Raw genomic sequence first — 25,958 nt, 5'->3', positions numbered from 1 at the left:
TGTCCGTGCCTCTTATTGTCGCTTGGCTCTTTTTTGTACATGCTTTCACAAAGCATGCTCGTCTTAACATATAACCCGAGCTAAAAAAAACGAGTAGAGCTTCACATAGGATACGATAAACATTTCACTTGATTACATGGAACATCGTCATAATATTGATCGCTGTTGTTTTGGAGTCAAGGTCTTTGACTTCCGACTCACCCATCGGCGACTCTTCCACAGCCGTCTTATCAGCTTAAGGCGGTGCAATATACACAGAACAGGATCCCGTAAAAGTTTAGTGAGATGATTATCTTGGCATTTATCATTTGGCAAATAAAAAAACATCCGTCTATTTGGCCAAAGTGAAAATGTTCCATCGACGGAACTGCCAGTATACAGGAAGAGCTTCTGAAGCTCCTTCACCGATTACTTAACAGGGGTTGCATTAAGTCTCCCTTCGTTGAGGGTGTTCGTACGTTGAAAGCGACCGTTTGTTGAGGGTGACCTCGGACAATGTCTTTAAAGCGCCTTAGCCTCTTTGTGATCGTATCACACAGCCATGGCCGGCCTTAGTTTTTTTTTTATACGGTTTAACAAACGGTATAATTAGACAAAAGAGTTTTGTGGACCGCGCGGAATAGTTGACAACTAATCGACCCTTTCAGTCCTTCATTTCTGAGAATGTGCCAGGGGAATTCGATAGATGTTTACAATGAATCGCCCGACCAACGTACTTTAACGTGCAACTTAACCCACAGCAAAAAGAGGAACATATTATGGCGTTTGATTTCCAATGATGGCTAAACTTGGGTTGATAAAGCACCATAGCTGTTCCCGACGGGAGGGGGGGGGTTTAGGTATTCAGCAGCCAGCGTGAAGAATTAATGGTCTGCTGAAGGCCGTTACCAGACTTTCATATGCTATCACTGAATAATATCAAACTGTAAAAATCTCATCAATGTCATCTACGCCTGCCATGCTCGAGTAAGGAGGGCAGCTCGGAATGGAACAAGACATAATAAGTATAATCTATACGAACACGTTTTGTTGAAAGGGCAATTCTTCGGATTTATCCATGCCTCTCGTTTATTTTCGTCCTCCTCAAACCTTTCAAGCACAATGGTTCGAACGCATATCCGAATGTTGAACTCCTACTTTCTGTTGCAATCATTTGTAGCTTAGCTTACTTATTGAATTCAGGTCAGTGCAAGGTAGTGGTGGACACTAGACACACCTTGGCGAACACAGAAAGGGAGTACTAATAGTATTGTATTCTACTATGACCGTTATTTCTTGCAAATAAATAGGAGCTCATGAATGGCAAGAGAACATATTGAATTTATTTAGCACATAGTTTTACAGTTTGTATGAATGATGTTTACCCGTAATTCCAGGGTTCGTTTACGTTTATTTCTCCTATAATTTTTAAATAAAAATGAAATTATAAACCAAACCAAATTATGCTTTCAGCAGTGACGAATTGTATACTTACGGGAATCTCAACTTCTCCAGCGTCGATGGCATCGCCAAGATCCTTGGGGTTCTGTCCGTCAACAGTGCAGCCAACTGAGAAGGCAGTACCCAAGATTTCCTTGACGGTACCCTTAAGCTCTCTGGCGAGAGACTTGTATCGCATAGTGCGAGCGATTTCGATGACATCGTCAAGGGAAATGTTGCCGCTGTGCTTAACTAGAAAAAGAAACAAAAAAGAAAAAAATAGGTCAATACCTGCCTTCACTCTGGTGAAACAATTACAGTCGTGCGTAGCGTCCAATTCCATATATCACAACGGATAACGCATTTGGCCATCTACTACAACACATACTGTTCTTCTCCTTCTTGCGATCACGCGGGGGTTCCTTGAGAGCACGGATAACCAAAGAAGATGCTGAAGGGACAACGGAAACTTGAGCTTGACGGTTTTGGATGGTCAGCTGAACTGTAACGCGCAATCCCTTCCAGTCTGCGGTTCCCTTTGCAATGTCTTCACCGACCTTCTTGGGTGAAAGACCAAGAGGACCAATCTTGGGGGCGAGGGCGCTAGAAGCACCAACCTGAACACGAAGAACAAGTCAATAAACCAATTGAAAAACAATTATTTTCAAAGCACCTGGTAATACGTACTTCGCCACCAGTGGCTCTCAAAGTGATGACTTTGATTTCAGAGGGATCGACCTTTGGGGGCATTTTCAACGGATGTTTGTTAGAGAAAGTATCAACATCAATTAGAAACTGCAAAATTTGTACCTTGGCCCAAGCCACAAAGCGGTCACGAATCTCCAACCGAAATTTTAATTTTTTCTCAGAGCCCATTTTTTTTACTAGTTCGCCGTAGTCTTACTGCTCAATACAATGGAAGATAGACCTCAGAAGGCCCATCATGCCAAACAGGCAGGAACGAAAGCCGAAAGGAAAAAGGCAAAGACTAACAAGAATCAGGAGAAGAATAATCCCAAGGTATGATTATTGACTGAATGGAATGTTAGACCGTGAATGTGCTTCTGACTTTTATTGCAGGCTTTTACATTCCAAAATGCTGGAAGAGCGGCAAAGTCGGCCAGAAGAAACATGGATATTGGAGAGAAGAAGCTTCATGTTCCTCAAGTCGACAGAACACCCATCGAAGCTCCTCCAATTGTAGTTGCTGTCGTTGGACCACCTGGAGTGAGTAAATCCTTGATAGCTTACTTAGACATGCAAGCCGTTCGGAAGACTAACCCTCACCTCTTGTATCTGTAGAGTGGAAAGACAACACTTATAAAGTCACTTGTTAAGAGATACACAAAGCACAATTTGACAGAAATCAAAGGACCTATCACCGTTGTTAGCGGAAAGAAGCGACGTTTGACTTTTATGGAATGTTCAAACGACATGAATTCCATGATTGACATCGCCAAGATTGCTGACCTGGTATTGCTGATGATCGACGCAAGTTTTGGATTTGAAATGGTGAGTATATATTATGCTTTATACACCAGATATGATTCGAACGTACGCTAACAGCAAGTAAATAGGAAACGTTCGAGTTCTTGAACATCTTGCAGTCTCACGGCTTCCCAAAGATTATGGGAGTTCTTACTCATTTGGACAAGTTCAAAAATAACAAGACATTGCGCACTACTAAAAAGCGTCTGAAGCATCGTTTCTGGACTGAAATTTACCAAGGAGCCAAGCTGTTTTACCTCTCTGGTGTGATCAATGGCAAATATCCCAACATGGAAGTTCAAAACCTTTCAAGATTCATATCAGTCATGAAATTCCGACCACTTGTATGGCGCAACACACATCCTTACATGGTGGCCGATCGTGTTGAAGACTTGACGGACCCAGATCTTGTTCATCAAAATCCTAAATGCGATAGATCCGTTACACTTTATGGTTACTTGCGAGGCACCAATCTCAAAAATCATATGCGTGTACACATTCCTGGAGCTGGAGATCATGTCATTGACGATGTCAGCATCCTTCCTGATCCTTGCCCATTGCCAGAAAAAGAGAGAAAGCGCTTGGACGAGAAGGCCAAGCTTATCTATGCTCCTATGTCTGATGTTGGAGGTGTCATGTATGACAAGGATGCCGTTTACATCAATGTGCCTGGAAACTTTACAAAGAAATCAGCACTCGGTGTCCGAGGAGGCGAAGACGGAAGCGACGAAGAAAGTGAAGAAGAAGAGCAACAACTTCCAATTCAACATGGCATTGGTGAAAAGATGGTCATGTCTCTTCAGGATGCTAAAACTACCTTGGCATCTCAACTTGAAGAATCTGACTTCCAAGTGTTCTCCTCTAGCGCTCCTATTCGTGCTACCGATATCACCGTCCCTGATGAATCTCTTGAAGAAGACGACACTGGAAGAGTCCGCAGACGAGCTATTTTCGGTGATGAGGATGAGATGGACGATGAGATGGACGATGACGAGGAAGACGAAGAAGAAGAAGACGACATGATCGATAGCGAAGCAGAAAGCGATGACGAAGATAATCACGTTCCAAAGCGAGGAGAAGCACTGTCCAAATATGACACTCGAAATATACCTAAGAAAGGCGACAAAGACCTTGTAAAGGACACAGACCAGGATGTTGTATTTGCCGACAGTGATAGTGACCTTGGCGACGATGATGCCGAGGAGGACATGGTGATTGTTGATGGTAGACGAAAGCCCACCGTACCAGACCTATCCGACGATGCTTTCAGCGACGCCGATACCAGCGATGAAATTGAAATGGATGGCGAAGTTGCCTGGAAAGACAATATGGCTGGCCGAGCCGAAAATATGTTCTTCGCAAACCGCCGCATCAACTTGATGTCTCTCATCTACAACGACTTGTCAGTACCTGCTGAAAAGATTGCAAGTGGCGATGTTGATCCAAACAGAAAATCCGGCAGCAAAAATAGTGACGCCCAGGAGGATGATGAAGAAGAAGATGACGATGATGACTTTTTCAAAGTCGATAGCAAGAACGAAACTGAACAGCCCAAAGAAGTCATCGATAGCACCAAGGAAGGCTATGAAGACGTCGTGCTAGATGAATGGGATGACGAGCAAGTAAGTTCACTGTGTTCAAAAACTTTATTTTCATGTTTTCATTCGCTGATTGATATCTTTCCAGGTACTCAATTCAATTCGAAATCGGTTCATCACTGGCAACCTTGATGATAACCAGGAAGGAGAAGAAAACGGCGAGAATGGTGATGATGAAGAAGAATTCGGTGATTTTGAAGATTTGGAAACCGGCGAGGTTGTGCAAACTGAACCTGTTGAAGTCAAGGATCCTATTCAAGCTGAACGAGATGCTGTTGCTAAAAGAAAAGCAGAACTCAAGAAGAAGTTCGATGCAGAGTACGATGACGATGACGAAGACGGTCCCAAGTTGGATTTCTATGAAACTAAGAAAGAAGAAATCAGTCAGCAACTCATGTTGAACAGAGCCGAATTCGAGGATGATGACCCACAAACAAGAGCCATGGTCGAAGGTTTCCGACCAGGATATTATGTTCGAATTTTGATCAAGAACATGCCTTGTGAATTTGTCGAAAACTTCGACGCTCGATACCCAGTTCTCCTTGGTGGTCTGCTGACATCTGAAGAACAGTTCGGATTTGTTCAAGTCAGAATCAAGCGTCATCGTTGGCACAGAAAGATTCTCAAGACAAATGATCCTCTCATTTTCTCCATGGGCTGGCGCCGCTTCCAATCCATTCCTATATATTCACTGAATGATGGTACAAGAAATCGTATGCTGAAATATACACCAGAGCACATGCATTGTTTGGCAACGTTCTTTGGTAAGTCATCTAACTATGTTTCGATAACTTGATATAAATGCAGCAACTAATTTCCTGAATTGCTCCCTTTAGGTCCCATTCACACGCCAAACACAGGTTTCTGTGCTGTTCAAAGAGTTTCCGAGACCGGCACAAGCGCCTTCCGTATCAGCGCCACTGGTGTTGTTCTAGACATCGATCACTCTGTTGAGATTGTCAAGAAGTTGAAATTGACTGGTTACCCCTACAAGGTTTTCAAGAATACGGCATTCATTAGAGATATGTTCACTAGCGCACTGGAAGTTGCCAAGTTCGAAGGTGCAAATATTCGCACTGTTTCTGGTATTCGAGGTCAAGTTAAAAAACATCTTCCGGTAAGGGTTGCCACGGCGTGAGCATTTTCTTTTTTTCACAAGCTAGGACCAAAAATATTAACATATGGAGTATTTAGAAACCTGAAGGAGCTTTCCGTGCTACGTTTGAAGACAAGATTCTGATGAGTGGTAAGTTATCAGCTTGACATACATTGGGGGGTTCACATCGGTAGTCTAACTCAATGGGTAATTTTTTCTCTAGATATTGTTTTCCTTCGTGCCTGGTATCCTATCAAGCCCAGAAAGTTCTACAATCCAGTAACATCGTTGCTACTTTCATCCAAGACTGATTGGGAAGGTATGCGATTAACTGGACAAATCAGAAAGGACCTCAATGAGCACGCTCCACAGAAGGTCGACTCTATATATAAGGTTGGTTTATTATCCTAAACGTCCCCTCCACAAGTCTTATTCTGAAATTCTAACTACGTTGATAAAATTAGCCAATTGAACGCAAGGAACGAAGATTCAACCCCTTGAAGATTTCCAAGAGTCTTCAAGCCGATCTTCCTTTCGCATCCAAGCCCAAGGTTTTGAAGAAGCAAAAGGAGCAATCCTATCTTGCCAAGCGTGCTGTTGTTCTTGAGCCTGAAGAAAAGAAGATTTATACTTTGATGCAACAGATTCACACTCTCAAGAATGAGAAGACTAGGAAGCGTAAGATCAAGAACACTGAAAAGAGAGAACAGTTTATGAAGAAATTGGCCGCGATCGAGGAAGTTACCAAGGTCAAGCAAGGAGAAAGACGAAAGGAATTCTTCCGGAAGGAGGGTAAACGAGTAGCACACGAAGAGAAGGCTGCACAAGGCAAATTTAAAAGGGCCAAGAAAGCGTAAACGCATCACTCCGCATAGAATGTATAAAAAAAATAAATTTGCATGGCACAATAAATAATATGTTAATACGTTACGCTGAAATGAGTACCTAGACACTTGCCATCTTATGAACGATATTCATCATCCATGGCCGCGTTGGCTCACTGCAAGACCGTGCCGCGCGTAGCCGATACCGCGATCTTGTATTGTACGGAATTCCTACTATTGCCCACTTTGGTTTTGCCGCCCACCTGCCCCCGTTTTTCACTTATGGCAATTTCCCCGGACCACCTATCCTTCTTATTTTTACTTATTCTGGTGTTTTGATGGCCTGTGGGTCAGGCTTGTAGTGGAATGACAGCACCACATTGTCATCGCAAACGAAGGCTACTTTATGGTATCGTTTCAAAAATAGGTTGCCCTGTAATAACAGGCACGGGCTGAAGCAAGATTAATATCCCAATGAATGCAAAGCCGCTCTGTAGTAAGCACTGTACATGAAAATCTACGGCCGTGTGACAATTTGTTGATATCGGAAAAACTGCGCATATAAGCTCGTGCTTCCATGCGCTTGCTGCTCCCGAGGAATACTGGATCTTCCTTGCGTAATAATGAAAGCCGTCTGTAACTTGAAATCAAAGATGCAGTTGTCCTAAATGATGGGATTTGAATGAACAACTAGCGAAAAAATCGTTTGGACCATAAGAGTGATGAGCGATATAGCTTCCTAAAGAGCGCAAATCATGGAGTAAGCATGTCGTTTTTACATAATCCAACTAATTTGGTTTGTGTCGTCATCTTCATCAACGACCCAATCGTAAATTTTGCGGGGAAGCTTTCCCGTGAAACTTGGTACTTTCCCTCATCTTTCCTCACAGTCACACTCGCTTCTGTCTTGTCCATAAGGAGAAATAAACTGTTTCTTGCTTGCTTCAACCGTAAAAACAGCTTTGAATGAAATCACAACAAGGTTCTTTCAAGTTTATAGACGGGTCATGGAAGAAGCCAAGACAGTATCAAACTGGGATGTATCAAAGGCACCAGGGCTCAATTCAAGCTCAACCGACCAGAATTTGGACATCCGCCTGGGGAGTTCACAGTCTTGGATCAATCCGGAGAATAGTTGAATCATGTAGAAATTATACAAGATATGGCTAGAAAGAAAACCTAATTGGAAAATGCTCACAAACTAGAATATATAAAGGAGAACATCTCGTTACGGAGAGGGACATAATCTCACTCCTCTCATCAAACATGACTCCTACTGTTGCGACGAAGGAGACGACAGAGAACAGGGATGAACCGCAGATCAGATCTGAAGCTGGCGCCATTCTTTATGGGTAGGTGTCTCAGTTGCTCAGCTCAACAGAGATAGACACGTTTTTTTTTAACTCTATGTTGCATCTATTTCAAAAGAATAACAGCCTTCGCTGCCATCGGTGGATTTATCTTTGGATGTAAGTATACAATATCAAAGCTCATACATCACATTGGACGGTATCTCACATTTTTCTTGAAGATGATTTTGGCGTCACTAGTGGTGTGCTGGTTATGCCCAATTTCCAAGAATATTTCGCTCCTCTCACTCCTGCCAACAAGGGAGCTTTAAATTCTCTCATGGGTACTGGTGCTGTCTTTGGCTGTCTCTTTGCTGGATCATGCTCGGATTGGCGCGGTAGACGTGATTCCATTGCATTCTTTGCTCTCGTCTTCGTTGTCGGTGGTATTTTGCAGTGTGCTGCCCAGAACTTGGGTATGCAACTGGTTGGACGATTTGTCTCTGGTCTCTCTGTTGGTGCATGCTCCGTGCTTTGTAAGTTTTCCATCATAATTGCCATACATCAACATGCATATCAATGGCTAATCTCCTTTTATGACACTATTTTCAGCACCTCTCTACATGGCTGAACTTGCTCCCAAAGAAATCCGTGGTCGCCTTGTCGCTTTCCAACAGCTTATGATTGATATTGGTCTGTTTGTTAGCTCTTGGATTGATTACGGAACTGGAGAAATTGCTGGCGAGTGGAGCTGGAGAGCGCCATATGGTATCCAGATCATTCCAGGTCTCATCTTGGCCATGTGTCCTTTGCTTTTACCTCGATCTCCTCGCTGGCTTATTGAAAAGGGTCGCAAGGAAGAAGCTTTGGCTGTATTGGCTCGTGTTCATGGAAGAGGAAACGGTATGTTTCAATGAATTACCAAAAAACATCCAAATGACGTCTTAACCTTTGATATTCTTGCCATTAGAAAATCATCCATATGTTCAACAAGAATTTAGAGAAATTCAAGATAATGTGGAGCTTGAAAACAATTTGGCCGTCAAGTCGTATGTCAGTATGTTAAGAGATCCCAAAAACCGTCGTGTTCTCTGGGTCGGATCATCCATTGCTATTTTCCAGCAGCTCACTGGTGCAAAGTAAGTCCCCGTTTTCTGCATTCCACGATATCATCATAGCATTGTAACTGATGAGAAATTTGAAAGTGTTATTATGTACTATGCTACCCTCATGTTTGAACAAGCTGGTCTCCAAGGATCTGCATCTCTGCTTGCCAATGGTATCGATTGTAAGTGTATTACCTCATTTTTGCACCCTTTTGAGAGTATCCTCTTATACTAATCTGTATTCGACATCAGATGCTCTAATGGTTGTTTTCTGTATTCCTGCCATGTTTATCGTCGATCGGGTTGGTCGTAGAAAGCTCATGCTTACAGGAACGGTTGCCATGGGTATTGGTTTTATTCTCATGGCCGGTGTATACGGAGGAGTTGGTCATACTGTATGGGATTCGGTCAACTTAACCCACGCTGTTGACATGGGAGGAAACAAGGGTGCCGACTACGCAGTCATTGTCATCATCTTCCTGTTTGTTTGCTTCTACGCTATTACCTGGGCTCCATGCGCTTGGATCTACATTTCAGAAATTTTCCCACTTCGAATTCGGTCTAAAGGTTTCGCTTTTGCATCAGCTTTATTGTGGGTTGGAAACGTTCTCGTGGGTCAAATCACTCCCATTTTGATGAATGCCATCACTTTGTAAGTCAAATTTTTTTCTTTCGAACTGAAAGCCCTACTGGGATTGGAACTAACTTGATTTACCAAATGACAGTTATACCTATGTAGTCTACGCAGCTATTGCCATTATCATTTTCTTGTTCTTGTACTTTTTCAGCCCTGAACCAAAGGTATGTTTTTTTTTTCGATGTTCTATGCCACGAAGGAAAGCCGTTTCTCATCATGCATGTTTTTAGGGATTATCTTTGGAAGAAATGGAAGTTATTTTCCAGGGCCCAATCTTTGTTCACAATCTCGACTACGATGCCTATCTTTCTGCCCATCGTGAAGATGTCGAGAAGTTGCGTGCAGAAGTAGAGGCTGCAAAGCATCGTGGAGAGAAGAATAATGGAACGCAGTGGAACGATGAAAAGAATCCTGCATCCGTTGATAACGTTTCTGTTGAGCAGAGCAATGTATGAAGATATTAAAACGCACACGAGTGATCAATAGTGCTAAATAGTGATGAATAAATATCCTGTATGTATTTTAGTAATATTTTCGATACACCATTGGAATGGACGTTAAGGAGTTCAATGGCAGTGCCGGCGGGGGCGTTTGTCATTCCGCTCGATAGAAAGATAAAGCATCTCAAATTGATGTAATGCAGAAAGATGCTGCAAACCACCCGCCTTGTGGAGTATGTATGCATGTGGAGGTAGCCAAATATGAACGGGCAGCCTTTGCTGTACTTTGTTCAACGTGCACATTGCAGTCTATAACATCGGAGGTTCAGCTGAGAATCACCACGGCAAATTTTTTTTTCATTTTGACTTTACGACTTTCTGAGTAGAAATCGACAGTGTGTCTTTAATAGAAATGATGATGAGCGTATCGTAAGAGCTTGTCTCAGAAACTGACCTGATCGGCGGGCAGCCACGCTTACTTCCGCTCGGTTCGGCTCTGAGCGACAGAGGTATCCAAGTTTCTTTGCAGTTGGAATTGTAATCCCTTATCACAAGTTTTTATTTTCCTGAGCAGCGTGCGACATGGTTAAGCTTCAAGAGAAAGATGATTGTTCTGGTGCAGATGAATGACATCATGCTATGAGACAGGACGTCAATTCTGTAGGCGATGAAAATTTTTAACAGGAACAGAGCGACGAACCGATTGAGTCTCAGAGTAGATTCACATCTCAGTCTGGGGCGGTGCCTGAATGTACGGGCCACGTTTTTTTCCATATCCCGCCCAGTAAGCCAAGGTGAGGTCGTAGTCTCATTCAGTAGTTACCCCGAATTTCCCAGCCAATGACAGAATTTGGTAAAATGCGGGTAACTGGACTTATTTGAATTAGTTAATTTGATTGGTTTGGAAATTCCGGGATAGTGCTTTTCCGCTCCATCCCATCCATCTCATCGTGCTAAGCGTTACACAATATGCCAAAATGATATCGTGGATTCACTTGCTATCTACCAAACGAAAAGGCATGATGGAGAGTCAAAGGGCAAGAGAAGTTTAAAAGATCGGCTAAATTTTGCGGTTAAGGTTGCGCAAGTCGGCTTACTCAAAAAGCGATTCTTATTGCATCTTTCGTCATATTTGGCGGAGTTTGTATTCAATGTGCATTTAACCTGACACTAGAGCGAACAAGATTTTTTTTCTCTGTTCTTCCTTTGCAGTCTCTTTCATATTTCTACAATGACCGGCATGGATTCTCGTGAAGCAGGTGTTAGACCCTATGTATATTTCTGTGTTGTCATTGCTGCCCTTGGAGCGATGAACAACGGTTTCAATACCGTAAGTGTGTTAATTTAGGATGAGGTTTCGGGTGCCACCTAACTAATTACAATATGTATGTAGTCTTCTCTCAATATTCCCGGAGATAGTGTCAAGCAGTGCCCTGGTGGACCTGGAGTCGTTGAATACTATCCAGGATCTCCTCTCCCAATGTGTATACCTATGAGCGACTGGATTTGGGGTGCTGTCACCGGTATGTTCGCTATTGGAGGTCTTATTGGCGCTCTGTTAGCCGATCCCATGTCTTCCAAGTGGGGTCGTCGTGACTCCATGCTTATGATCAACGCTTCATTCATCATTGGTGCTGTTCTTCTCTCTACGGCCACTACCTCTGGCCAATTCGCTGTTGGCCGTATCTTTGTTGGTATCGGCTCTGGCTTCATGACTGTGGTCATTTCCATGTATATTGCCGAAATCTCTCCTCCCAGTCACCGTGGTGCTTTGGGTTCTTTCTTGCAGCTGTTCATGACCATCGGTATTTTGATTATCGAAGCTATCGGCCTTGGTTTGTCTTCTGCCATCGGCTGGCGTATCGTCGTTGTCTTCACCGTTATTCCAGCTGTCATCCAAATGATCTGTCTCCCATTCTGTACCCGCAGTCCCCGTTGGCTCATCGGTCAAAACAGAATCGAGGAAGCTCGTGCTGCTCTGCTTCATCTTCGCAACGGAGATATTGAGGAAGAATTCGCTGACATGGTTGCCTCTGCTAAGAAGAAGAAAGGTACTGCCATCGACGCCGATGAGAAGCCTATCGAAGGAAACGATTCTGCTATCGTCGCTCATGATAACAATGGAGTCACATCGGATACCGAAGCTGATGCTCCCGCTTTCGAATCTGAAGTTGCTCTCAGCTTTTGGGATCTTATGACTATTCCGGTTTTCCTCAAGCTCACCATTTGTATGGTTGTTGTCCACGCCGGTTCTCAGCTCTCTGGTATCAATGCTGTCATGTACTATTCCACCACCATTTTCCAAATTGCCTTTGGTAACCAAGCTCCTTACGTCACTGTTGGTGTTGGTGCACTCAACGTTGTCCTTACCGTTGTGTCTCTGCTTCTCATCGATCGTGTTGGACGTAAAATCTTACTGCTCGTTTCCGAATTTGGTATGTGCATTTTCTGCGTAATCATGACTGTCGCCGTCGTGGTCGGTATCCCAGCTCTTCAAGTCGTTTGTATCATGCTGTTCGTCTGCTGTTATGCTGTCGGTCTCGGTGTTATTCCCTTCATCTTGGTTGCCGAAGTTTTCCCTACTTATGCTGTCGGTGCTGCCTCATCTGCTGCTCTTGTTGCCAACTGGGTAAGAAAATTTTCCCATCCAATAACCATTCCTAGCCTCCAATTCGATGCTAATCATACCCGTTTTCTTTTCTAGTTCTTCAACTTTGTCATTGGTCTCATCTATCCTGCTCTCCAAGCTGCTATGGGTGGATACGTGTTCTTGATCTTTGCTGGTATTGGCTTGGCTCACGGTATCTTCACCATCTTCTTCATTCACGAAACCAAGGGCAAATCCATTGAAACCATTGGTCGTGAGCTTGGCTGGATTGATGTCAACCCTGCTGACATTCAGCGTAAGAAGCTTGAGAAGAAGGCTGCTCACTAAATCAGCGAAAACACTTTCCACACCCATATCAACCAATTCCCTTTAGACGCCCATCAGCGGTGAACCTTTTGTATTTTAGACATATATTTGTGCGTTTTTCTTGACGAAAACATTTTTCGGTAGTTTACATGACTCCCGTGTATATCTTTCTTTGTTCATCACATTTCTACAGAAATACCAATATACTGTAACGTTTTACCCGATGAGTTAGTCTACACGAAACGAAATAATATAAATGATTCATAGAACGTAAATGCGATATCCCATTTATTGTAAAAACGCAACTCAAATTCGACTGTTTTCAGTTTTCTTATGATTTCGGAGCGTTCGCTTTCCGGATCTCTTTGATGACTTTCGCTGCGGGCGGCGGCTTCTTCTTTGGCGCCTCTCAAGCTCACCTGATTCTACAATGGTAGTGATAAAGATGTCTTCCCAAGATTTGCCGTCTTCCACTTCGGCCTCTTCGAATTCCTCAAGGTTGCAGACCTCACCACCAATACCTATGACGGCACAATGTAACAACACAGCAGCAGTAAATCCAGTTACAGGGTATTCGCGCTCGTTGATGACATCGGGTATATGTGGCACGCCGTAGGTGTGATACTTCCATATCTGTCCGTACCAGGATAAATCTTGCTTCGAGTGGTTGTAGGACGAGAGGAAGCGAGATAATGGCAAAGTGAACACATCGCTGACTTCATCTGGATTGACTCGTGGTTCAAAGTCAGCATCTGCGTTCATCATCGATACAATTGGAGTGACAATCAATAAGTGAGCCGAGACAAATGGATGCAGTGTTGTAATGTAAGTATGCTGAGATGGAAGTAAGCCAATTTCTTCTTCAGCTTCTCGGAACTAGTGGGAAATGGCTATATTAATCACATGGGTAGAGCCATTGATCGATGTAATTGACTTTACCGCTGTTGCAATCAAGCTTTCATCTACATCGTCGGCTTTGCCTATAAAATGTTTTACCGTATTAACTACTGTACGAGCTTTAAACTGAGAATCGGCGGACATTACCTCCAGGTAGACAGACCTCATTTGGGTGAGTCCTTAAAGTAGAGGCCCTCAATGTAAGAATGACACCTAATTCACCAGACGGCTCGGGAGCGAAGCAAATAAGGACAGCGCCTCTTCGCATATTAGGGTAAGTATCCGGATGGCATGTGTGGTTTTGTAGGCGTGCTATGATTTCATTCTGTTGGTCAGTCATTGGCACGGGAAGAAAGTGTGATAGCCTGTTAATTTTTTTTCATGAACAAATACGGAAAAAAGGGGCAGACACATGGGCTACTGCAGGTTGAGTCGCTTCAATACCAAGATGCTCTCTGAGCATTGGCTATTTCATTGCACCCGTTTCGCCAAGTAAAGCTCGACTGCCCCTGGGCGTATCAGACGAAGCAAAATACATACAAAGGTGTATAAAATGAACAAAGTTGTCACAGTTTAACTACATTGTATTGACGTACAGCAATGTAGTACAATGGGGAAAGAGGTCAGAGTATTGGCAGTATTGCCAAACCCTCGTCGTATAAACGATTTTCATAACGCGCAACGTCAACTTCATATACGCTGAACACTAATATATGGATACTGCATCAAAGTTCTGTATGTTTATTTTTGGAAAGACGATACAATGCCTCGTCTGTACTTGTAGAGACAGCCAACGGAAATCAAAGATAATACACTACCAGCTACGATATTCAGGTTCGAGCCATTTTCGATTTGACCAGTGGACGAGACCTCAAGAGATTCGTCAGGAAGTCACAGCTCAGCGTGAACATCTTCCTCAACGGGAATCTCACCGCAATCGGCAATGATAATGGGAACCTCGGGCTTGTCACCACGACTATAAAAAGCAAAGTGCATGAGTTTTTACTCCATCTGGTCAAGCTCATCACCAATCATTGATACATACGCAGTCTTTGTGTTCTCAATAGCCTTAACAACATCCAAGCCTTCCAAGACTTGACCGAAGACAACGTGCTTTCCATCCAACCAAGCGGTCTTAACGGTGGTGATGAAGAATTGAGATCCGTTGGTATCCTTACCGGCATTGGCCATAGACAAAAGACCAGGACCAGTGTGACGAAGCTTGAAGTTCTCATCGGGGAAACGGTCGCCATAGATAGACTTGCCGCCAGTTCCGTCGTGCTTAGTGAAATCTCCACCTTGGATCATGAAGTTCTGTACACACAACAGTTAGCTTATCTAACGCTTCCATGGGGAAGGATATATAATCAAATCCAAATCATCTATACCTTGATGACACGGTGGAAAGTGCTGTCCTTGTAACCATAGCCGTTCTCACCGGTAGCCAAAGCGCGGAAGTTCTCGACAGTCTTGGGGACAGTCTTAAAACCAAAAAAAGAAGAAGATCAGCCTCTGAGGAGCAAAGTCTGGTCATCTTAGTAACCAACACTCACCTTTCCAAAAAGACCAATGACAATACGGCCAAGGGTTTCATCACCTTGCTTAATGTCAAAGTAGACTTTAAGAGCGAATTAGCTCCAATGTGATTCTACACGGCAATGGAACAAGATTCAATCATCTTACCTTTGTTAGAGATGACGGGACCCTTAGCAGCAGAAACCAAAGTGGTCAATGCAACCAAGACAAAGGCCACGAGGAAGGCGAAGTTAACACGAGCCATAGTACGAAGTAAAAGAAGTGCTAGTGCCTTGAGCCAGTTACCCCCACACGAGTTTAAGTACAATTTGCGTGGCCCAATCATGGCCGCTAGCATCAGTAGGAGTTTTCAATCTCAGCAACTGTCACAACTCGGACGTGAACGATGCTCACTGGCTCCTTGTCGTGTTCAGTGGCAACGAGGAACTGTCATACGGTTTATGAAAGGGGGTTCCAAGGCTATATGGAGGTTAAACGGAAAATAAAATGGTCTAGAAATACGTGTTGAAGTAATGCAATATGAGGTAGGGACTCGGCTTGGAAGATGAAACCTGTAATATTCAATAGAACAAACCAAGCAAAGAAAGACTATCATGGAACTGATAGCTAGAAAGAAGATACAGAAAACCATCTGGCTAGTTGGATGGGTCTATTCGTGTAAGCGCTTGTTTCTTTTAGTTTATCCTCGATGAAGTTGATTATGTCTATCGAAATTGCGATCCCGCCTATATACCCATACGCTAAGCATGCCTTGAAGCATGTCTTTTGAGATAAAAAGAAATAATAACACATAATACCTTCGCTTTCCTTTCTATCTCTCGCGTTTTGTGTTTCGAGAGTCGCAAGTAATTTCCAAAAAGTGGGACAAACTAGCAATACGACAAATTTGGCTATAACCTCAGACAACGTCGCAATTGGCCTTACAACATGCAAACAGTTTTTGTTGGAGCTAGTTCTGTCGTAGAGCCAAAGGTGAGTGAAGCCCATTGCATTCAATAGAAGCAGATGATTCCCTCTAACCAATTTCATTGCCAAATGTTCAGCGGGTTAGAAATTCACCAAGCTTCTCTATATCGCAGCTGGCTAGCACCTATCACTTTTCATGCAATAAGTTGATTCAACTATCAGGGAGAAAGTCCAACAACAACTTAAAAGTTTCACCTGATAGAATAACGGAAGCTCATTTTCGAAGGGGAGAGCTGTTTGAGCTTTCGCTTAAGAACTCTCTGGATAATGTCATCGACTGTACCAACGCCGACCCGACGAATGCAAGACTCATATTACAGTCAGCTCAGCCCGGTCAGTGCCTATACCAACTTCCACTGAAAGTACCATCCGTATGGTACGAACAGTTCAACATTGGTAGAAAGTACAAGATCAGGATCTTCATACCCGACTTTATTTTTGTGAATGGCACGGGCCAACAGCGGACACTGAGAATTATCGATGCAAAGGCTGCAAAAGGGACGACAATTTCGCACCAGGTAAGGCATCTTAGGCTTTCATTTTGTGTATACGGTTGCTAACTATGCTGGCTGGTTTTGTAATATATCTTCCATTGGTAGTTCCAAGTAGCTTCGTATGCTTATTTCCTGAAATACATCATTCGTAATATGCGCGGTATGGACGTTGACATCTCAGGCGGTGTTTGGCTACCCAGTGACCCACAAGAACCGCAGCTCTTTCGCTTGGATTTTCTGAATCTCAAGATTGAGCAGTTTTACTTGAAAGAACTTCCAGAAATACTAAGCGAAAAACCAGTGACATGGCTATTTAATAACAAATGTCGAGGCTGTACGTTCGTTGAGCACTGTAGATCGGAGGCTGAAGGAACGCCTGGTCAAACACCATATATGACGGAGGCAAAAGTTGAAGCGCTTCTTCCTACTGATATTGAAGACCTAGCCTTTCGTCTTTCGGGTCTCGCTCTCAATGCACGGTCACTTTGGGAATCTTTGCCATACCATTTTAGAATAGCTCATGCCCACGACGCACCTGTGGTAGGCTACATCCACGAATAATCATTTCATGAACATAACCTACTTTACTCATCCAATTAATCATTACACCTTATACAGTTTATGGGAAATTCAACCCTCAAGTTCCCCCATTCTGTCACGCATGAACTGTATATCAGCCTTCTAGTCGATCCTGTATCTCAGCGCATGTACACATACTCTATACAACTTTACGATAGCAAGAAAGTAGCAATTGACTATTTTTGCACCTCCAAAAGTATAAGAATGACGAACGGAGTTGCAGAAGAAAAAGATTGCATACAACTGGCCGAAATGCTAGCTGAGGATTTGGTCGCGATACTTCGTTGGTGGCATGGCACAGTAATGAAACTAGTCATGTTTTTACCCACCGAATACGAAAAGAAATGCCTGCAAGATGTTCTTATACAATGCATCGCTGTGGACCAGCCTATTTCGGGTGTGGCACGGAGTGCGGCAAAAGAGGTGCTCTTGACAATGTTTAGCGATGGTCAGTTGCTAACGATTGACACTGACGACATACCGGAAATTCTCGATTGTAGTCAAGCAGGTCCCAAGATAGTGATTATCGAGGATATTATACGGGAGAACGTCGCTTTGCCTGTATATGGTTTCTATCGGCTTCAAGATATGGCTTACTACATGGTAAAAAAGCACAAACATATCATGACCGATAGCGAGATTTACCAGAAATGGGAATCTGGCCAATACATCAATCATGATATGAAAAATAGAATGAAAATTTACTTCAAAGTTGTTCAACGGTACAAAGGTCTTGCCAGAAACTATCAACGCCACATAGAACCAGGTGTCAACCTCTTCCTCCTTTCACCTGGCGAGGTGCGAATAGCTCGTACCAGAGCCTTCAATTCTTCATACATTGGAAAGCTATACTTTTTCAAGATGTTCGAGGCCGTTACTGCATGCGAAAAGAAAAGGAAGGAAAGGTTCAAAGGATTTGAAGAGGACGAAGAAGAGAAAGGAGGCGTACATATACTATTCTTGGGGTTTGAAGACGTCGAAAGCCCAACGCTTAAAACGAAGAGTAAAGCTGGTAGATTCGCAGTAATACCACGCTGCGATGATGACCGACCAATGGATATGCTCAAAGTGACAACCATGTTGGAGTACATTTTGGTGGAAAATTCAGATGAAGTTAGTTTCATGTCCAACTCTGCAGATAGTATTTCCTCATGACATTGACAATGCTTCTTTATTGACATAGGGTGCGCTGGAAGCTATTCTGTTTCCTGATCTCAAGTATCGTGCGCAAATGCAATCTCTCCCTCTTCCAGCATTTGACATCTACGATATCGATCCCACGAACAGTACCATTCTTATGAAAGGCACGTTCAAAAGGGCATACCTGACGCATGGCAAGCATTACCGAATGTATCAAAGATACATTGATTTCACTGTCGACAAGGCTTTACAGACACTCCAGGCTGTCGATCAACGCGGAGAGGAATCAATATTTGTCGTAAGTAAGATTTAACTACTGTAACCTGTTAATTTAGGGGGAAAATAGGCAGGGTAAACATTGAAGTTGCTCTCCAATGTGGACCCTAAGAGACTTCTACTGTTTGGACGATTTTTTTTTATAACTGGCGCGTATGCGTGTTATTGACCTCTTTATACATATTATGCTTAGCAACTTCTCAAATCTCCAAATCTATGGGCAAAACAAAACGTGGCCCACGTCATCCCAAAAAACTTGCGCAGTGCAGCTCTTAGGCTACGTGACGAATTTGGAATGTCACCTTCTCAGCAACTCATATCGAATGAAACAATGCACCGTCGTCTACAAATTGTCTGGGGCCCACCGGTATGTACAACATGTCTTGGTAGCCACGAGTTGGGGGTTAGTTTACTAAACCATGTCTCCGGATGTAACACAGGGGTCGGGAAAAACTCACTTTCTTGCTCTTTTTGTGGTGTGGTATCTGACGTATCTTGCTGACAAGTCTGTGCGCATTGGTATTACGGCGTACACAAGAGCGGCCGTTCATAATTTGCTACAACGCATTGCCCAAGTTCAACGACAAAGACGTGGTGCGAATTTCAAACTGATTAGTATGGTTAGAAAGGTCCCAAAAGAACCTGTGGAGGGCATGATATATTGTCAGGCGAGCTCTCTCAATCGTCATCTGGGTAAGGGCGCAGTCGTGATTGGAGGCACGGTCTGGGACTGGAGTAAAGTCAGACAGACATGGCCTTCCGAAGCCGGTTGCGACATTTTTATCATAGATGAGGCTTCGCAGGTAAGTTCCAGATTTTACGAAGGAAAATGGTTTATGTAATCTGATATGAAATATGTTTCCCCCCCTGTGCCATAGCTCTTGGTGTCGGATGCAGCCATTGGCATTGAAATGTTAAAGCAAAGGGACAGTCGTTTAATAGTGGCAGGAGACCACATGGTCAGTACTACGATTTTCTTTAAACACGACTAGGCAGACAACAACGTCATAGCTGCCATGAGAGTTTAAAGCTTGGCTCACTAACGTCATGTTCTGTTTGAACCCAAGTAGCAGTTAGGACCAATCCTGCAGAATGAGTACCCTTTGTTGCAGAAAGATCAGCCATTACTTTTTGGGTCAATACAACAATGCCTTATGCGCCGAAAGGACGGACGTGTCTGTGGCAGTGGCGATTTCTTTTTGGGCAAAGGTTCTAGACATGATTTTGGACCGAGTACTATCCAACTCAAAGACAACTGGCGTATGGTAAGCGAGGCGGGGTCAAAAATTAGCCCTTTTTTTTTGTTGCTTCCTCAACTGACTGACATTTTGCGTACCTGTCCGGTTGTTTTGGATACACCCCAAAAAGAATGATGAACTGAACGGGTTCTTCCAACAAATATACGGAGATGACTATCTGGCTCGATATCCCGATATTCACTGTGCCTACCTAAAAGAGGTGTGGGAAGACGACTCCAATGAACACGTGCGCCAAGCACTGGCCTCAGATAAGGCAATCACTCTAGTCAAAGTTCAAGAAAAACGAAACCAGATGCTCCAAACAGAAGCTAGAGTGGTGGCGACTATCGTGAAATGGCATCTGCGCTACCGAATCGATGTAGGCCGACCAAAACCTTATGCTATGATTGTGACGCCACATCATCGGCAGCGAAACGCAGTTCTACTGTGGTTGAAACAAGAAGTGAACGACGGTCTGGTCATGGTCGACACGGTGGAGAAAATGCAAGGTTTAGAATGCGAACTCGTTATTGCTTGCTTCACATTTCTCAGAGCTGAAAGCGAATCAGCCCTTGATTTTCTCTTGGATTTTCGGCGCTGGAATGTGGCGGTAAGCCGAGCCAGGTAAAGTAAATTTATACAGTGTTCACTTCATACCTTAGGCTCCTCCCCTAACTCCCTAAAACCTAGGTGCAAAGTCATCGTCATGACCACCGACCAAATGTTGCTGCCCAGAGGCATGAATGTCTTTTCAAAAAAAGAAACATCAGAGGGTTGGGGCTTTGTGTCGCTGCTGGAACAATGGGCGTCTCAGCATCAAGCCGTGGTTCACTGGCAAGACGATGATGATGATAGCGATGAAGACTATGGAGGCTTTGATCGCGAAACCCTCGCATTTCTTTTCCATACAGGTTTATTATAAGATATATTGATCATCTGTCCTTTAAGCTGAGATCATGCTCTCACGTGGATTGATGTGGTACCGTCGGAAGGCATGTTCCGAGTTGGGAATGCTCTAATTGGACCTTCAAACATTGAAGGGTTCGCCACAGCAACATTTCTCACCACAACCTTTTTTTTTTTTTTTGCTTTCTTTCTTTCTTTCTCTCTTCTCTTTACTTTACTTTTGAACCCTTCTTCCTATTGTTCGTTGACCATGTCAAATGGATATCATTCTACATACGATTCCTGGGTAGACAGGCATCATCATCATCACCACCATCAATTTGATTCACCCAGATTTCAACAGCAACAAAATGAGTTACCGCCCTTATCTGGAGGTCCCACCACTTCCTTTTCCACCGGCATTCTCATCCCGGACGCAAAACGATTTTCATTGCCTACGCCTTCCCCCACATCTTCGTCTGATCGCATGAAACCTTCCATTAAAATTGAAAAGAATAATGCTGGAAAGCCTCCTTACTCCTATGCCATGTTGATACGATATGCTATTGAAACTAGCCCACAAAGAAAAATGACCTTGAGTGACATCTACGCCTGGATCCTAGAACGTTACCCTTGGTTTGAGTCCGCAGGCACAGGATGGAAAGTACGTGTATTTTTTTTTTTCTTTCTTTCATTTAGGTACCTGGTTTCGTCTGAAAAAACCAATACCCCCTTCCCCACCCACCCCCTCCCTCGCCTGACACATTCCTTACATTCCTTCTTTTTTTAGAACTCAATTCGCCACAATCTCAGTCTCAACAAGAGCTTCGTAAGGGTCCCTCGTCCTATCAACGAGCCCGGTAAAGGCAGTTACTGGACAGTGGATCGACGTGTCGATGAAGGCACGGCTGCATCCAGAAGACGACGGAGCGAGTCGTATAGCCATGGTCGATCTATGTCCATGGATTCTGGATCTACCTTGGTTAAAAACCAACCTCATCAACATCATCAACGATCTAGCAGTGCTGCCGTGGCTGCTGCTGCTGCAGCTGCTGCCGCCGCCGCCAACTCTAGATACCGCCATAGCTACGATGGTTATTATCAAACAGCCCCCCCTCCAGGTCCCGATTATGCCAATATGAGTAACTTTGATATGTATACCTGCCAACCTCCACCGTATGGTTATGGCAACGATCAATTTCAATACAACATGGCTTACATGCCTCAACAACAACAACAACAAAACCAGCAGATGACGCCAACCCCTTCGCCCACCTGGCCATCGCAGGAAAGTGGTTACCCCAAGATGCAACAACAAGATTCTACCCCTCCAACACCCACGGGTGATGACGAAATCGCCGTGGATGTGGATGATAGAGCAAATTGGCTTCAACAAGTGGCCGTTTAAACTCTTACCCTGCCTTTTTCCAACCCTCCCCCCTTGTTCAATTTGGTTTCAAGCTCGTTTTATGTAATGCATCCTATCTCTCTATATCTGTCTGTTCTCAGCCGCCGCTGCTGTTCCATGGACTATAGGCCAACCCAACAAATTTGTTTTGTATACACTCCAACCCAAGTCATTTCTGCTCAAATTACTCACCCCTCTTGTCGTTCAAACAAAGAAGATCCCCTTCACTTGACACATATTTTTTTTTTCTTTCCAAACCGCAACAACAAATTCATCCACTCACGCCGTTTCTTGACACCACACCATTTTCTTCTTCGTTACTTTCTCTCTGCCTTTTACTATACATACAACATGCGTTTTTTCTTTTCTTATATATATATACTTACAACCCATATATATATCCCTTTGCAATGAACATTTTCTACGTTTTTGTGAATAACTTTTTTTTTTTTTACTCATTCTTCTCACTTATATCAAAGTCTCTATACAAACTGTCTGTTATATCCATCTGCAAAAGGGGGAGAGGGAAAAAAAGGGTATTTCCAAAAAAAGTCTTATGTCTTGCAATGCAAATGCAGTGCGGCCTGAAACGCGAGGCTCGGTATTAGGACTAAGGAGGCTTCGATACGATGATTACGCCGCCGGTGAATATTCACTGTTGCATGGCTGTTAAACGGAGAACCGGAATGTGACCGAAAAGGTGGAGGAGCGTACCTTGTGGTTTTTCGACGTTAAGGTTAGTGTAATGAAGCCACCTGATCTGCTGTATATTTTAAAGGTCATATTCTATTCTACACCATCTGTCACGTCTGCATTCACCTTATTGACTGTTTAACCTGGCCCGTGCTGGTTTCTGTATTCACCACCTACCTGTTGTAAACACTAGGTCAGTCGGTTCAGCCAGCGATACGCATCATTTGGGAGAAGGTGTGCTCAGTCGAAGGTAGAGTCGTCTGAATCATGCAGAAACTCTTTTACCACTGGCTAAAATAAAAAATAAAAAATTAAATAACCCAGGTACTGACTGGCAGACAGACATGGATACCAAAATTGCCGCTTTTCAATTTCTTTGTTGTCCATTCCTCATTTCTCTTTGAGTTGATACTCCACTGGCCTGCATGAGCAAAGGACTAGGAGAACTTGTTATCGTTGCTCTCAAAGCGGTTGGTACCTGAACCTGCCCTGGACTCTGTAACGACCTTTTTACTGACTGAATTCTCTTGCAGAGGAATTTACCTAATCGAGCGGTATGTTATTGATTCGAATCAAGTCGCAATTCATGCCTTCACTGAGCCAACTCCAAAAATGAAATGCAGATTATAGGCAAGCAAGATCCCGTTGCTCGATTCACGTTTGGAAAGCATAGCGAAAATACAAAGGCAGATTATCGCGGTGGCCAACACCCACTTTGGGATGACCAGGTACGGTGTTTGATGAGGCGCTGAAAACCCACAAAACTGCTCACCAGGACTAATGCCTATGTCAATTGAAAATAGGTCAACCTTCCAGTTGAACCTGGGCATACCAAATTAAAAGTACAGCTCTATGATGGAGAAGCACCTAAAGGGCTTTTGATATCGGAGACGCTACTTGATGTATCCAATGTATTGACTACAGGAGAACATGACGGTACGACGAATTTTTTCTTGGCAAGACATGCAGAAACGAAAAAGATTTAACATCCGCGTTTTCAATCATAGGCTGGTTTCCTTTGAATTACAAAGGCAAAAGCGCTGGCGAAATCTATTTGGAACTGACGTTCTACTCATCCAGCAAACCACGTGCACGCAAACTTCTACCAGCAGAGCCACAGCAGCGCAGAAATAACAAACCTTTACCTGCACCACCACCAGAACCACCTCACCTTATGTATAGGCATTCTATCAACATACCACCAAGCCAACAGAACCCAAGCATGCGACCTCCTCCTATCTCCACTGGAGGCCCTTCGTACGCGGGTCCGGCTTCAGGTGGTTATCCGCCAAGCGCCTCGGCCTACCCTCCCCCACAGCACCACCGACCTCCACCACAGCAGTATCAGCAGCAGCAGCAAGCTATGTATCCACCTCTTACTTCAACTACATTACCGCCTGCCGGGTTTATAGATCCTTCCTCTCGCCCAGGTGTGTCTCCTTCCATGGGCAACAACTACGGTGGCTTTCCTACTCCAGTTGTTACTCCGAGACTCCCGCAACAGCAACCTGCCTATTCAGCTTATCCGCCCGCCGCCCCTCAGTCACCTATGTACCAGCCTAGTATGTTGCAACAGCCTTATGAACCTCAACAACCACTTTACTCCCAAGGCTATGATAACCCGAGTGGTTATCCATCTAGATTGCAAAGACAGAACACGGTTTCTGAACAGAACTATGGCTATCCACCACAACAGGCTGGCTATCCACCACAGCAGTCTGGCTACCCACCTCAAACGGGCTATCCGCCGTCAACAGGCTATCCACCAGCAACAGGATATCCTCCTTACTAGATATTCGGGCACCTTATTATTTCTGTGTAATTTTTTTCCCATGTAAACTGACTGGTTATTTTTTTTTTTTCATACTTTTCCAGTATGTCATGTTTGTGTTATTATTATTATATTTTAGTATGCTCGTTTACCTTTCGGCAATAGACCCCACAAAAGCACTGGTCGTTCTAAATAAACATTGTTGATATTTAATTTTTGTTTCATAAATAAAGAATGTGCCAAAGTCTTAATTCCGCTTGAGCTCATGGAAGAGGTTAAGCCAGGCGGACTCAAAGACTGACGATTTGATCGCACAAGGAATATCCATCACGGTCATGACCGTCCTTCGAGCGAAGCCTCATCAGGTTCCACTTGCGAACAAGTGTCCAAGGCCATCAAGCGGTCGAACGAAACCTTGCTTGAGTTGGATCGCCGCTGCAATCCTGACCATAAGTCGGCTCTGGAGGTTGGCTAATACGGAGTTGTGGGATGAAGGCACACTTTGCGAATGGTTTGACACGGTCGTCCAATACACCTTACCACTTGCATCTAGTCAATCAGGAAATGACAGACAAGAGGATGAAGTGAGATGATTCATTGAGCTTACAAAATTTCTACACACACGGACAGTACAAGAGTCGCCTACCAGCTGAGATACATGGAGATTCCCAATGCTTCGCGTGCTCAAATGGGAAAAACAATATAAACGATGACTGCACGTCAAAGCAGAATTGACTTGTATAGTGTGTGTACTGAATAGCTTATGGACTTTGAATAGATCCGCTTTACCGAGAGACAATCGGCTGGAGGAGTTTTGATCCGTCAATGGCATGTCTATTTTTGGTGTCGATAATGAATTGATGTTCTAATTGCACCTTATTCATAAAACAGCTCAATACAGTTGCTCTTCAAGGGAAATGAAGACGTACACGCAATCTACTATATAGTGTCGCGCTATCTAAAAGATTTTCATATCCATATACTCTTCAGCATGAACTCTTGCAAATCCCATTCCTTCACTGTCGTACGGGTGCCTAGGTATTACAACAATTTTCCTAGCTGTGTGGTACATTAACAGGCCGTAATTGACATTCAAATTGATACGTTTTTTCCGCCTTTGCCTTGATGCCACGGCAATAAAAAAGCGGAATATGTCTTGACCAAATGCCTGACACGTTTGAAAACATGCTACATTTCTATATCGGCGTACTTTCTTTTTTTTTTTTTTGGAATTTTGTGTAGACTCAAACGTATCAATCATTGA

The 25,958-nt window shown here is 43.7% G+C and overlaps 12 protein-coding genes across 12 annotated transcripts; 9 read left to right on the top strand and 3 right to left on the bottom strand.

Moving 5' to 3' along the window:
• Window positions 1-1,098: 1,098 nt before the first annotated feature.
• On the bottom strand, window positions 1,099-2,191 carry K450DRAFT_246609 (uncharacterized protein). The gene is made up of 4 exons (XM_051589939.1): window positions 2,107-2,191; window positions 1,808-2,036; window positions 1,475-1,671; window positions 1,099-1,398 (listed from the first exon to the last, which is right to left on the bottom strand). The coding sequence occupies exons 1-4, from the start codon at window positions 2,167-2,169 to the stop codon at window positions 1,390-1,392; spliced, it is 498 nt and encodes a 165-aa protein (XP_051443600.1). The 5' UTR covers window positions 2,170-2,191; the 3' UTR covers window positions 1,099-1,389.
• Window positions 2,192-2,312: 121 nt separating this feature from the next.
• K450DRAFT_246599 (uncharacterized protein) lies at window positions 2,313-6,539 on the top strand. Its single transcript, XM_051589938.1, has 9 exons — window positions 2,313-2,439; window positions 2,500-2,646; window positions 2,722-2,931; window positions 2,997-4,529; window positions 4,594-5,269; window positions 5,342-5,622; window positions 5,700-5,751; window positions 5,825-5,994; window positions 6,066-6,539. The coding sequence occupies exons 1-9, from the start codon at window positions 2,335-2,337 to the stop codon at window positions 6,456-6,458; spliced, it is 3,567 nt and encodes a 1,188-aa protein (XP_051443599.1). The 5' UTR covers window positions 2,313-2,334; the 3' UTR covers window positions 6,459-6,539.
• Window positions 6,540-7,691: 1,152 nt separating this feature from the next.
• Window positions 7,692-9,912, top strand: K450DRAFT_272814 (uncharacterized protein; the record flags this gene model as incomplete). Its single annotated transcript, XM_051593061.1, has 9 exons — window positions 7,692-7,777; window positions 7,854-7,894; window positions 7,957-8,250; window positions 8,327-8,617; window positions 8,685-8,853; window positions 8,920-9,002; window positions 9,073-9,472; window positions 9,546-9,621; window positions 9,688-9,912. 9 exons carry the CDS (start codon window positions 7,692-7,694, stop codon window positions 9,910-9,912), a joined length of 1,665 nt encoding a protein of 554 aa, XP_051443598.1.
• Window positions 9,913-11,102: 1,190 nt separating this feature from the next.
• K450DRAFT_246596 (uncharacterized protein) lies at window positions 11,103-13,058 on the top strand. Its single transcript, XM_051589937.1, has 3 exons — window positions 11,103-11,227; window positions 11,291-12,526; window positions 12,602-13,058. The coding sequence occupies exons 1-3, from the start codon at window positions 11,129-11,131 to the stop codon at window positions 12,830-12,832; spliced, it is 1,566 nt and encodes a 521-aa protein (XP_051443597.1). The 5' UTR covers window positions 11,103-11,128; the 3' UTR covers window positions 12,833-13,058.
• Window position 13,059: 1 nt separating this feature from the next.
• K450DRAFT_246591 (uncharacterized protein) lies at window positions 13,060-14,089 on the bottom strand. The gene is made up of 3 exons (XM_051589936.1): window positions 13,856-14,089; window positions 13,751-13,791; window positions 13,060-13,687 (listed from the first exon to the last, which is right to left on the bottom strand). Exons 1-3 carry the CDS (start codon window positions 14,046-14,048, stop codon window positions 13,118-13,120), a joined length of 804 nt encoding a protein of 267 aa, XP_051443596.1. The 5' UTR covers window positions 14,049-14,089; the 3' UTR covers window positions 13,060-13,117.
• A 329-nt stretch (window positions 14,090-14,418) lies between these two features.
• K450DRAFT_246586 (uncharacterized protein) lies at window positions 14,419-15,533 on the bottom strand. The gene is made up of 5 exons (XM_051589935.1): window positions 15,392-15,533; window positions 15,262-15,326; window positions 15,097-15,189; window positions 14,754-15,022; window positions 14,419-14,684 (listed from the first exon to the last, which is right to left on the bottom strand). Exons 1-5 carry the CDS (start codon window positions 15,486-15,488, stop codon window positions 14,600-14,602), a joined length of 609 nt encoding a protein of 202 aa, XP_051443595.1. The 5' UTR covers window positions 15,489-15,533; the 3' UTR covers window positions 14,419-14,599.
• Window positions 15,534-15,936: 403 nt separating this feature from the next.
• Window positions 15,937-21,174, top strand: K450DRAFT_246575 (uncharacterized protein). Its single transcript, XM_051589934.1, has 11 exons — window positions 15,937-16,216; window positions 16,288-16,728; window positions 16,810-17,244; window positions 17,323-18,396; window positions 18,467-18,721; window positions 18,893-19,066; window positions 19,140-19,502; window positions 19,578-19,658; window positions 19,770-19,964; window positions 20,068-20,561; window positions 20,628-21,174. The coding sequence occupies exons 1-11, from the start codon at window positions 16,172-16,174 to the stop codon at window positions 20,857-20,859; spliced, it is 3,789 nt and encodes a 1,262-aa protein (XP_051443594.1). The 5' UTR covers window positions 15,937-16,171; the 3' UTR covers window positions 20,860-21,174.
• Window positions 21,175-21,309: 135 nt separating this feature from the next.
• Window positions 21,310-21,708, top strand: K450DRAFT_176246 (uncharacterized protein; the record flags this gene model as incomplete). Its single annotated transcript, XM_051584238.1, has 2 exons — window positions 21,310-21,486; window positions 21,613-21,708. Coding segments are annotated over 2 exons (273 nt in total), but the record flags the coding sequence as incomplete, so codon positions are not given.
• K450DRAFT_246573 (uncharacterized protein) lies at window positions 21,566-22,435 on the top strand. Its single transcript, XM_051589933.1, has one exon. The coding sequence runs from the start codon at window positions 21,778-21,780 to the stop codon at window positions 22,228-22,230; it is 453 nt and encodes a 150-aa protein (XP_051443592.1). The 5' UTR covers window positions 21,566-21,777; the 3' UTR covers window positions 22,231-22,435.
• K450DRAFT_246572 (uncharacterized protein) lies at window positions 22,102-22,996 on the top strand. The gene has a single exon (XM_051589932.1). The coding sequence runs from the start codon at window positions 22,297-22,299 to the stop codon at window positions 22,642-22,644; it is 348 nt and encodes a 115-aa protein (XP_051443591.1). The 5' UTR covers window positions 22,102-22,296; the 3' UTR covers window positions 22,645-22,996.
• Window positions 22,997-23,093: 97 nt separating this feature from the next.
• On the top strand, window positions 23,094-23,923 carry K450DRAFT_246564 (uncharacterized protein). Its single transcript, XM_051589931.1, has 3 exons — window positions 23,094-23,393; window positions 23,457-23,477; window positions 23,547-23,923. The coding sequence occupies exons 1-3, from the start codon at window positions 23,349-23,351 to the stop codon at window positions 23,673-23,675; spliced, it is 195 nt and encodes a 64-aa protein (XP_051443590.1). The 5' UTR covers window positions 23,094-23,348; the 3' UTR covers window positions 23,676-23,923.
• A 1-nt stretch (window position 23,924) lies between these two features.
• Window positions 23,925-24,871, top strand: K450DRAFT_246556 (uncharacterized protein). The gene has a single exon (XM_051589930.1). It carries the CDS (start codon window positions 24,098-24,100, stop codon window positions 24,713-24,715), a length of 618 nt encoding a protein of 205 aa, XP_051443589.1. The 5' UTR covers window positions 23,925-24,097; the 3' UTR covers window positions 24,716-24,871.
• The last annotated feature ends 1,087 nt before the right edge of the window (window positions 24,872-25,958 follow it).

The sequence above is a fragment of the Umbelopsis ramanniana genome (genome assembly GCF_025399195.1).
Source record: "Umbelopsis ramanniana AG unplaced genomic scaffold K450scaffold_37, whole genome shotgun sequence".
NCBI classification, from domain to species: domain Eukaryota; kingdom Fungi; phylum Mucoromycota; class Umbelopsidomycetes; order Umbelopsidales; family Umbelopsidaceae; genus Umbelopsis; species Umbelopsis ramanniana.
Note: the sequence above shows the minus strand (reverse complement) of the source record. Positions and strands in the feature narration are given on the sequence as shown.

Excerpts from the sequence above, each read along its gene's own strand:
- K450DRAFT_246599 (XM_051589938.1), top strand. The coding sequence starts at position 2,335 with ATGGAAGATAGACCTCAGAAGGCCCATCATGCCAAACAGGCAGGAACG. Across the intron at positions 2,440-2,499 it reads AGGAGAAGAATAATCCCAAG|GCTTTTACATTCCAAAATGC; the intron begins GTATGATTATTG and ends CTTTTATTGCAG. Across the intron at positions 5,995-6,065 it reads AGGTCGACTCTATATATAAG|CCAATTGAACGCAAGGAACG; the intron begins GTTGGTTTATTA and ends TGATAAAATTAG.
- K450DRAFT_246556 (XM_051589930.1), top strand. The coding sequence starts at position 24,098 with ATGTATAGGCATTCTATCAACATACCACCAAGCCAACAGAACCCAAGC.
- K450DRAFT_246609 (XM_051589939.1), bottom strand. The coding sequence starts at position 2,169 with ATGCCCCCAAAGGTCGATCCCTCTGAAATCAAAGTCATCACTTTGAGA. Across the intron at positions 2,037-2,106 it reads TGAGAGCCACTGGTGGCGAA|GTTGGTGCTTCTAGCGCCCT; the intron begins GTACGTATTACC and ends CTTCGTGTTCAG. Across the intron at positions 1,672-1,807 it reads TCGCAAGAAGGAGAAGAACA|TTAAGCACAGCGGCAACATT; the intron begins GTATGTGTTGTA and ends TTCTTTTTCTAG.
- K450DRAFT_246573 (XM_051589933.1), top strand. The coding sequence starts at position 21,778 with ATGTCCATGGATTCTGGATCTACCTTGGTTAAAAACCAACCTCATCAA.
- K450DRAFT_246596 (XM_051589937.1), top strand. The coding sequence starts at position 11,129 with ATGACCGGCATGGATTCTCGTGAAGCAGGTGTTAGACCCTATGTATAT. Across the intron at positions 11,228-11,290 it reads TGAACAACGGTTTCAATACC|TCTTCTCTCAATATTCCCGG; the intron begins GTAAGTGTGTTA and ends ATATGTATGTAG. Across the intron at positions 12,527-12,601 it reads CTGCTCTTGTTGCCAACTGG|TTCTTCAACTTTGTCATTGG; the intron begins GTAAGAAAATTT and ends TTTCTTTTCTAG.
- K450DRAFT_246564 (XM_051589931.1), top strand. The coding sequence starts at position 23,349 with ATGAGCAAAGGACTAGGAGAACTTGTTATCGTTGCTCTCAAAGCG. Across the intron at positions 23,394-23,456 it reads TTATCGTTGCTCTCAAAGCG|AGGAATTTACCTAATCGAGC; the intron begins GTTGGTACCTGA and ends ATTCTCTTGCAG. Across the intron at positions 23,478-23,546 it reads GGAATTTACCTAATCGAGCG|ATTATAGGCAAGCAAGATCC; the intron begins GTATGTTATTGA and ends AATGAAATGCAG.
- K450DRAFT_246591 (XM_051589936.1), bottom strand. The coding sequence starts at position 14,048 with ATGACTGACCAACAGAATGAAATCATAGCACGCCTACAAAACCACACA. Across the intron at positions 13,792-13,855 it reads TGAGGTCTGTCTACCTGGAG|GCAAAGCCGACGATGTAGAT; the intron begins GTAATGTCCGCC and ends AACATTTTATAG. Across the intron at positions 13,688-13,750 it reads AAAGCTTGATTGCAACAGCG|TTCCGAGAAGCTGAAGAAGA; the intron begins GTAAAGTCAATT and ends ATTTCCCACTAG.
- K450DRAFT_246575 (XM_051589934.1), top strand. The coding sequence starts at position 16,172 with ATGCAAACAGTTTTTGTTGGAGCTAGTTCTGTCGTAGAGCCAAAG. Across the intron at positions 19,503-19,577 it reads TCATAGATGAGGCTTCGCAG|CTCTTGGTGTCGGATGCAGC; the intron begins GTAAGTTCCAGA and ends CCTGTGCCATAG. Across the intron at positions 19,659-19,769 it reads TAGTGGCAGGAGACCACATG|CAGTTAGGACCAATCCTGCA; the intron begins GTCAGTACTACG and ends GAACCCAAGTAG.
- K450DRAFT_246572 (XM_051589932.1), top strand. The coding sequence starts at position 22,297 with ATGCATCCTATCTCTCTATATCTGTCTGTTCTCAGCCGCCGCTGCTGT.
- K450DRAFT_246586 (XM_051589935.1), bottom strand. The coding sequence starts at position 15,488 with ATGGCTCGTGTTAACTTCGCCTTCCTCGTGGCCTTTGTCTTGGTTGCA. Across the intron at positions 15,327-15,391 it reads TCCCGTCATCTCTAACAAAG|TCTACTTTGACATTAAGCAA; the intron begins GTAAGATGATTG and ends TCGCTCTTAAAG. Across the intron at positions 14,685-14,753 it reads ATTGAGAACACAAAGACTGC|TCGTGGTGACAAGCCCGAGG; the intron begins GTATGTATCAAT and ends TGCTTTTTATAG.